Here is a 9,378-nt window from a genome sequence, read left to right as displayed (position 1 = left end):
ACAAGTTTATCATTTTTAGTACATGTTCAATATTTTTTCTGTACACACTTTTAACATTTTTAAAATGCTTGATTAATATTTTTTAAATACAAAACTAACATATTTTGAGTATATGGTCAATATTTTTCTGTACACATTTTAACATTTTTAAATGGTTGATTAACATTTTTCAAATACAAGATTAACATATTTTTAATACATGGTCAATATTTTTTTCTATACACATTTAACATTTATCATATGCTTGATTAATATTTTTCAAATACTTGTTTATATTTTTTCAAATGCTTGATTAACATTTTCTAAATACATGGTCAACTTTTTTCACGCACATTGTATATTATTTGTATAAATTTTTCGTATACATGAGAAACATTTTCTTTATACCCATTTAACATTTTTCAAATGCTTGGTTAAGATATTTTGATATATGGTCAACATTTTTATATACACATTTTTAACATTTTTCAAATAAAAGATTAACGTTTTTTGAATACATGGTCAACATTTTTGTCCACATTTTAACATTTTCAAATGCTTGATTAACATTTTTCAAATACAAGTTTGATATTTTTTAATAAATCTTCAACATTTTTTCTGTACACATTTAACATTTTTTAAATGCTTGCTTAAATTTTTTTAAATACTTGTTTAACATTTTTTAAAAGCTTGATTATCATTTTTAAATACATGATCAACTTCTTTCACTCAAATTGCATATCTTTTTGTATACATGAGAAACATTTTTTTATATGCATTTAACCATTTTCAAAATCTTGGTTAAAATTATTTTCAAATGCTTTATATATAGTGTTTTTTGCAATATATTTACTTGAAAAATTTGGAAGTATAATCAAAAGTAAAAAGAAAGAAAACAAAACAACAAAACAAAGACGTCGCCTCCCCTGCGCTTGATGCGAGAGCATGTTAGGGAGAGCGATAACTAGTTAACGGTCCCTCCTTCGGGAGCCTCCCAACAATCACTTGGAGGTGGGCATGGCCGTTCTCAGTCGCCGCTACATGTCGTGCTCTTGATGTTTCCTTCAGATTTTGCTTATTTTCGCGTGTTTTTGGCTTTTTGGACATTTCTTTCGTTTTTTGGCTTTTTGATTTTTCACATTTCTTCCTTAGCTTTTAGACAAAAAGTATTGCGAGAAAGAACGCTTTTTCTTTTGCTTTTGCGAGAGGCATGCTTTTGTTTTCGCGAGAGGCACGATCGTGCCTCTCGGAAACGGAAAAAGAGTGTTATCTTTTTTCCCTTCCTCGAGAGGCACGGTTTTGCTTTCGCCGTGCCTCTCGAAAACAGAATTTTTTTATTCTTTTTCTTTCAGTGAGAGCGATTTTACTTCTGCGAGAGGTACGGTTTTGTTTCCGCAAGAGGTACTGTTTTTCTTTCGCGAGAGCCACGGTCGTGCCTTTTTCTGAAAGGCAAAAAAAACGTGCTCGATTCAGTTTTTTGTCTATTTTTTTCGTGATTTTTTTGTCAAAACCTAGATTTAGTTTTGAAGATCTCGACGCGAGGAATCCAATGGTAAAAACAATTCAAGATTGGACGCACGGTTTAAGAGATAAAACGTTTGAATAAACGAATCTTTGAAAAAAAGAAAAAAAGCTCCCTTGTTGTAACAAATGATGTGCATGCAGTGCATCACTTGTTGCGTTCGGGATAGTAGTGTTTTTTTTAAATGAAAGTGATTTTTAGAAGAAGTACTCTTTATTAATGATTTTGTGTGTTAGCCTCGTTATAAGCGAGACGTAGGGCTGCCAAAAACAAGGTCCAAATCTCGTAGAACTATTTTAAAACCGGGGCCGGCCTGCTCGACGGCGTAGACTAGGCAGGGTCATTGCGGAGTCCATCACGGAGGGGTCCACGCCTCCACGGCCACCCACCTTTCCCCCTTCGTCCTCCAGTCCACGACGACCACCATGCCGCATGACCGCGAAGCCCCGGTCTCCCCTACCATTCCACCCCACCGCCCATCCCATTCCCCTCCTCCGTCCACCCGCCAGCCCGCCTAACACGGCGCAAGGAGGGAGGGAGAGAGAGAGGGAACCCTCTTCAAACCCTAGGTAAGCTCCCGCTTCGCCTGCTCGGACCTGCTGCAGTTCTGGCCGCTCCGTCTTAAGATTCCGCGGTTTGGTCCTCTGCGCGCTTAGCTCTGGCCGTGTGATTTTGCGGCGAGCTGGCGGCTTCTGCGCACTGCTGCGGGAAGAGCGTGATCGTACTGTAGCCTCTGTAGTGCTTGCGGCTCTCTGTCCGTCGTTAATTTTGTTTTTATCCAGTTTGAGCATGGAAGTCAGGCTCTGTTGCCGTGGCTGTAGAGGTTGCGGGGTTGGATTTGTGGTTGCCAAGTGTTAGGCGGAACCGTGGGGGTTAGAGGGTTGATTTGAGCGAGGCTTAATTTGGCATTTTAACGTTACTCTGCTATACTGTTTGTCTGTCGCAGCAGCGATTGAGTTGGTTGTCAAAGGAACAATCTAATTATTATATAGGGTGACTCTATGGTCACGGCGATTGTTTTGTTCTTATATGTATTGTGTCTTTGGTTGTGTCCGAATTGGATGCCCATGGAAATTGAGCTATGTTGGAAACCTTTGCAACTATTTCTATGGTATTTATACTCGCTGCCTAGTTACCTCTATCAGTCTGGCAAACTTTAACCTAACCACCCAGTAGTTTGACGGTTATCCGTTATAAAGTATACCAAGGGATCAGAGTCCCTATATTTGACCTGTCAGGATTTTGTTTCTACACATCGAAATCTCTGAATCGCCATTTATCCTTTATTTGGTAATCTGGTTGACTGTATTTAAGCTACCTCGCTGGACATTTCTGTCAGATGTATTAAGGGATTGTTGTCTTGTTGATGTACAAAGTTCTTGTTTGTTGCTCTTACTTATACTAGATAATCAACAGGGAACTCAATCTATGCAAATTCCACAAATTGAAGAACTGATCTAGCAGCCTTAGCTGCTAACTGTTCGCCTGGTGGAGATAATGATGGAAAGGGAGGACAGATATGTTAGGTCAATTTCTTACACCCCCCCTGCCGTTTGAGAAATTTCCATGGAACAATGGTTTGTCAAATTTGCATCCTCCAACTCTTTGTTATAGCAAGTTAGCAATGCAACACATAATTTTTGAGGAATTAACATAACACATGTGAATAATAGTGTGATAGATCCTTTAGTAAAAAAGAGTACATGGAACTTTGGTGCCTCTACTTTCATCATACAACTGTTTGATTGGTCCCTCTACCTCAGAATGGGTCAGCGGTATTCTCTGCCTCTAAAGCTGCACTTAAAGCTACACATTTTCTCTCTCTTGCAAACAGAAGGAACACAATTTTGTCTGACTTTATGTAAAGGATGAACCACTGAAAAAAAAAACCCTTCATGTTATGACTGTTCTGTGTGTTTTGCTTGGCTTGATGATGTGTGCAGATTTCAGGACTGCAGATCAGAGCCATCTGTTAACTCAGAGAACACAGTTTCACCATGCAGACATAGTGTATTTAGATCACTTAAAGAAAGAACTGGTGGATTATTTGCATTCCTTGGAAACTTTTTCCATTTGAAAACCTTGAAGAGATCAATGCTGGAAGACCGGAAGTCCATGCAAAATGCTTTTCACCCTCAAGGACCATTTCTGCAAAGATGGAACAAGATATTTGTGTTATCATGTATTTTTGCAGTCTCTGTGGACCCATTGTTCCTCTATATCCCGGTTATCAATGATAAAATTCCTTGCTGGTATTTGGATAGGAAGATGAAAATCACAGCAAGTGTCCTGCGCTCTTTCACAGATATATTTTATATACTCCATATCATATTCCAGTTTCGGACAGGCTTTATCACGTCTTCCTCTACAAATTTTGGCAGGGGTGTATTGGTCAAGGACAGATATGCTATAGCAAAGCGGTATCTGTCAACATATTTTCTGATTGATGTCTGTGCTGTTTTACCCCTCCCTCAGGTACTATGCTATCTACTTGGTTAAGCTTAGCACGAAGCATTTGATCACATTATAGCAAGTGCTTCTTTACATTTAAGATCATATACTATCTTATATGGGAATTTAATTCATGTGGATGTGCGCCTGGTAGTCCATGCATGGGAGCTATGTTAAAATAGTTTTTCACCTTCAAGAGTTATACTGTATAAAAATAGTTTTTTTGCCTGTTTCAAGGGATATACTTACGCTGTCCCAGTTCACATATTGGAGTGTTGATTGAGATGAATATTGATTATGACGATGCTATCATTCTATTTGGTGAATTTTCTGTAATTTGCAGTTCCCATTCCCATAGTGCAGTAAATATACACCTTTTTACCATTATGTCCTGAAGTCAAGCATATAACCTTGATTAACTTCTGTTACCAGGTGGTCATTTTGATCATTCTGCCTCGTCTTCAGGGCTCACAGTTCATGAAAGCCAAAAACATCTTGATGCTTATAGTTATATGCCAATATGTACCTCGGCTAATCCGGATAAGGCCATTATATCTTCAAATCACTAGATCTGCTGGGATAATTACAGAGACAGCATGGGCTGGTGCTGCCTTCAATCTAATAATTTACATGCTTGCTAGCCATGTAAGTGCTTAGTTCATTAATTTCTGTATTGTGAAAACTGTAACTATGTAAACCAGCTGTTCATTTTTGCAATATGATAGTGATAGCATGAGCAGTTTCATGTACAGTAAGAAATTATGTGGATTACAAATGATGTGCCTCAGTTTTGCATGCGATTTTCCATTAAATTTGTCGATGGGGCTACACAGTATGTTAGTTGTACAGTTCCATTTCTTCCCGTTTCATTTTTTTTATAATTGTGCATAACATCCACATTGGTTTCCTATCTGTGAAAATTCTACTTGGCGCAGCAGTATTGGAAAGTTAACATAATGAGTAGTAAATTTTCCGTGAAGGATAGGATATAAATGACTAAAAGATACATGTGGCTTTGGTGCAGTTCTTTTCCTTCATTGACCCTGATCGTACTTCTCATGTTTGTACATGCTCTAATTTTGAGCATTAGCTTTTTAGTACTCCCTCCGATCCAAAGTAAGTGTCGTGGTGTCGTGGTTTTAGTTCAAATTTGAACTAAAACCACGACACTTATTTTGGATCGGAGGGAGTACCAATTTATACTGTATATAAGTCGTAAAGTTTTCTTTGTTTATTTGCTGCATGTTGTTTCAAACAACTAGTCACTAAAGAAAGGTGTATCCAGTACTTCTGCCAATTAAAAGTATCCTTTGCGTGAAAAAAGCCTACTACATCTAATATATATTTCTCCAGATCTATCACTTTACGGAGTGCAAACACTGACCCTTTTTAGTATGATTTTGCTGTATCTGAGGGGTACTCCTCATTGTTCAGTCTTTGCCAATCTTAGAGGGAAATGCTGGGGGCTAAGTGCTTTGTTTAGATGGTTGCTCCATTTCTCTTTTCCCAGAGGTAGCCCCTAAAGTAAGGTTGGAATCCATTGACCGCTGCTTGCCACCAATCCACTAGATTATCGAACTTTTGTGGGGCACATGGCGTCACAGTTCAACTAGTTGAGGATTCTAGACGATACCTTCTGTACAAATAAGCATGGCCTTGATAAGCTCTGCACCCTGTCGAGAAATATTCTAGCACATATGTACCAATTTCCTAATAGTGTTGCTAAGGGGTATTTTTACACTGGTTTCCACTTTTTACAATCTATTTAAATATTTTCTAATAGTATTGGTTTATCATACAAGTCTTCTATAATATAATATTATCTTATAATTTTTGTTAACTTATTAGTATTGTTACTTTCAATGGTCAATTACTCGAGTTTGTATATTCTAGGTCATGTCAATGTCTGAAGTGACATCTGTTATTTAAGTGAAGGTGGTATGTAGCATTTTAGGTTGATTTGTATGTCATCATCTAGTTCTATATTCAGCATAATGGACTACTTTTCAGAAGTTCAAATGTGCAATGCAACTAAGCCTCAATGGCTAAATGTTTACCGGTGATGTTTAAGTGCTGCAGGTCCTTGGAGCAGTTTGGTACTTGCTTTCTATTCAACGGAAAGATGCCTGCTGGAAACATGAATGTAGTCTTAAAACAGGCTGTAAAGCTGCATATCTATACTGTGGGAATGGTGATACAAATGCTGGAAATGCTTTCTTACAGAATGTTTGCATTCCAAGTACGCCCGCAGACAATCTTCCAGACCCACTCTTTGGAATCTATTTGCCAGCTATAAATAATGTTTCGCAATCAACAAATTTCTTCGCAAAATTATTTTACTGTGTCTGGTGGGGTCTGCAAAATCTCAGGTTTGCCTAAAGACGAAACTGCATTACATAAATATATTTAGATTGTATAACACTTATATCTGTCTTGGTCTATTTAATGCAGTTCGCTTGGCCAAAACCTAAAAACAAGCACTTATGCTTGGGAGAATTTGTTTGCAGTTTTTGTCTCAATATCAGGCTTAGTTCTGTTTTCACTTCTGATCGGTAATATGCAGGTAATAATATGTGTCACTGATAGCTATGAATATTCTTATTCGTTTTCTCTATTTTAGTTCAGAATTGTAGATATCTTTCAAATAAAAATAATAATTATCATCCTTGAAAGTTATTGCATGAATAAAACTTGCATTGGAAACAGAAACATGCTAATGTTTTATGATTCTGATTCCTCCATGATCAATCGGCGATCTGGCGTGCTAGACTGGTGCTTAAATGTATTACATGACAGAAGAAATATTTGTTGTTGAATTACATAAAGCCAAAAAAACTGTCCAACTGATCTTGAGAAAGATGGACTCATCTTGGCGATGACTTGTGAATACTACCGTCATACAGTTAAAGTCGTGGAACTATCTCACGCGCTATATCATTATGACTTATGAGATAAACCAATATAGTCTTGGCACAAAAATGGTTGATTTTTCAAATAACTATAGCAAGAGGTTAATTTTTTATTTTCAAAATATATACACCAAGAGGTTAATGTGTCAAGTTGTCCAGTAAGTAATACAAAGATTGTTTCAGTTTCTCTCAGATATTAAAATATCAATTATGTCGTTCTTTGCTGACAGGTGACTCCTGTGCTATTTGGGCAACTAATTCATGCTCTAAGTGCTTACTGTTTTCTTTTGTCCTTTTTTGTGATTTTCAGACTTATTTGCAGTCAGCCACTCTGAGAATAGAAGAAACTAGAGTGAAAAGCCGTGACACAGATCAATGGATGTCATATCGACTTCTTCCTGATAACCTCAAGGAGCGAATACGACGTTATGAACAATACAGATGGCAAGAGACAAGCGGGGTTGATGAAGAGCACCTCCTGATGAACCTCCCCAAGGATCTTAGAAGGGCTATAAAACGACATCTTTGTTTATCACTTCTCAAGAGGGTATGTTCTTACGACAGACAAGTATCTGATTGCAGAGTAACTTGCTGCGCTGGCGATAAATACTAATGCTAGTCCCAATTTTAAGGAAGTTTTCAAAAAACCAGTTAATTAAGCAAACAATCGAACTATATACACCCAGTAATAAAGTCGTGAATAATCCATATTTCTTCCTGTTGCACTTTACTTTTTCCAAACAAGAGTATCACTTGAGCTGTAATTGTTAATTGTTAATCCCAGGATGAGCCAGTTTTGGAAAATATGCTCGTCAAATAAACAGTTGAGCTATTTTTACACCAAATCATCCGAGTTGTGACTTATGAATGATCCGTATTGGTTCCTATTGGGTTTGCATCTTTTAGGAAGGTATCCAACTGGATATGGTCATACAGTGTCATTGCCCAGCTTTTGTTTCTAATATCTGCGCATCTGAAGTATTGCCCATTTATTCATGTGTTATCAGTACTTTGGATTGACATGACCCTGTGTAATGTTTACTAGCACCCTAGCAACTAGCACACTGTTTCTTTGGGAGACACTCTTTGAGCACATTCTTAAGGAGACCCTGGACTTTGAGGCAGCAACTTTTTGATGGTGATCTGATGTATCGTTCAAGATCTTGCTCTCTTGGTTACCCTGAATGTGTCTTTTTTCATTTTCAGGTTCCAATGTTTGAAAAAATGGATGATCAGCTCTTGAATGCTTTGTGCGACTGCCTAAAGCCTGTTTTGTACACAGAAGGTGGCTACATCGTTCGTGAGGGGGATCCAGTAAATGAAATGATCTTTATCACGAGAGGAAACCTCATGAGCATGACAACAAACGGTGGAAAAACTGGCTTCTTCAACTCTGATGTTCTGAAAAGCGGAGATTTCTGTGGCGAGGAGCTTCTTACCTGGGCTCTTGATCCCAATTCAGCAACCAGTCTCCCCAGCTCAACCAGGACAGTGAAGTCAATGTCTGAAGTTGAAGCCTTTGCTTTGATGGCTGAAGACCTGAAGTTTGTAGCCACACAGTTTCGCCGGCTACACAGCAAACAGCTCCGGCACACCTTCAGGTTCTATTCCCAGCAGTGGAGAACTTGGGCCGCTTGTTTCATACAAGCGGCCTGGCACAGGCGCTGCAGAAAGAAGATGGAAGATGCTCTGCGCGAGAAGGAGGAGAGGCTGCAACTCGCGATTGTGAACGACGGTTCCACTTCGCTCAGCTTTGCTGCGGCAATATACGCTTCACGTTTTGCTCGCAACATGATGCGGACCTTGAGGAGAAATGCCACCCGGAAGGCCCGGCTGCAGGAAAGGGTGCCTGCAAGGCTGTTGCAGAAGCCAGCAGAACCCAACTTTTCCGCCGAGGAGCAGTAGTTTGCATGAGTGCCTTGATGGTGTTATTTTCTGCACGATCTGTGCAGTTGCATCGCTGATGTTGCTTACGGTTTTCGCTAGCGGCTCAAAGGTGAGCCGGAGGTTCGCAGTAGCGTAATGATTGAATGATGATATATTGCTACCTGGTGTAGACAGTAACACATATAGGTAATGGTGTGATTTGATTAGTTATCTGGTCTTGTGTGCTGTACATCATTTGTGCATAGTGAGCGCAGCCTAGTCCTCTTTGTGTTGCCATCAGAGGATGCAGCATAGTCCCACTGTGTTAGCAGCTGATAAGTGCGTTTACCCGCAGGTACAAACTCGTATGTGGACTTACATAACATAGAATTAAATGGATTCTTACATTATTTCCATAGACATACGTGTTAATGTCTGATCCATTATATTCAGTTTATGATATATTCTGCAACTTGAAAGTTGATTTAAAACATTGCCTTCTTTATTAAATAGAACCTTCTTTATTAAATAGAAGAGACAGAAAATTGTGTGATCCAAATTACAGTACTGTGTTGGGCTTTATGTTGCTATCGACCTCTAATACAACTCGTTCTTGTTTATCATCTTTCATGAACTCTTATATATTGTGCT

At 38.6% G+C, this 9,378-nt stretch overlaps 1 protein-coding gene across 3 annotated transcripts; it reads left to right on the top strand.

Moving 5' to 3' along the window:
• The first annotated feature begins 1,838 nt into the window (after positions 1–1,838).
• LOC119327627 (cyclic nucleotide-gated ion channel 1-like) lies at positions 1,839–9,145 on the top strand. Of its 3 annotated transcripts, none has more exons than XM_037600723.1 (8): positions 1,946–2,070; positions 2,918–3,027; positions 3,445–3,976; positions 4,385–4,597; positions 6,032–6,321; positions 6,404–6,515; positions 7,172–7,408; positions 8,068–9,145. In XM_037600723.1, the coding sequence occupies exons 2-8, from the start codon at positions 2,999–3,001 to the stop codon at positions 8,764–8,766; spliced, it is 2,112 nt and encodes a 703-aa protein (XP_037456620.1). In that variant the 5' UTR covers positions 1,946–2,070; positions 2,918–2,998; the 3' UTR covers positions 8,767–9,145. The 3 variants fall into 3 exon arrangements, with proteins under 3 accessions (XP_037456619.1, XP_037456620.1, XP_037456621.1); XM_037600724.1 differs by having other exon boundaries at positions 2,050–2,070; positions 2,918–3,078; XM_037600722.1 differs by lacking the exon at positions 2,918–3,027 and having other exon boundaries at positions 1,839–2,070.
• Positions 9,146–9,378: the final 233 nt, after the last annotated feature.

The sequence above is a fragment of the Triticum dicoccoides genome, chromosome 7A (assembly GCF_002162155.2).
Source record: "Triticum dicoccoides isolate Atlit2015 ecotype Zavitan chromosome 7A, WEW_v2.0, whole genome shotgun sequence".
Lineage (NCBI taxonomy): Eukaryota > Viridiplantae > Streptophyta > Magnoliopsida > Poales > Poaceae > Triticum > Triticum dicoccoides.
Note: the sequence above shows the minus strand (reverse complement) of the source record. Positions and strands in the feature narration are given on the sequence as shown.

Excerpts from the sequence above, each read along its gene's own strand:
- LOC119327627 (XM_037600722.1), top strand. The coding sequence starts at position 1,934 with ATGACCGCGAAGCCCCGGTCTCCCCTACCATTCCACCCCACCGCCCAT. Across the intron at positions 4,598-6,031 it reads TTTACATGCTTGCTAGCCAT|GTCCTTGGAGCAGTTTGGTA; the intron begins GTAAGTGCTTAG and ends TAAGTGCTGCAG. Across the intron at positions 6,322-6,403 it reads TGGGGTCTGCAAAATCTCAG|TTCGCTTGGCCAAAACCTAA; the intron begins GTTTGCCTAAAG and ends TATTTAATGCAG.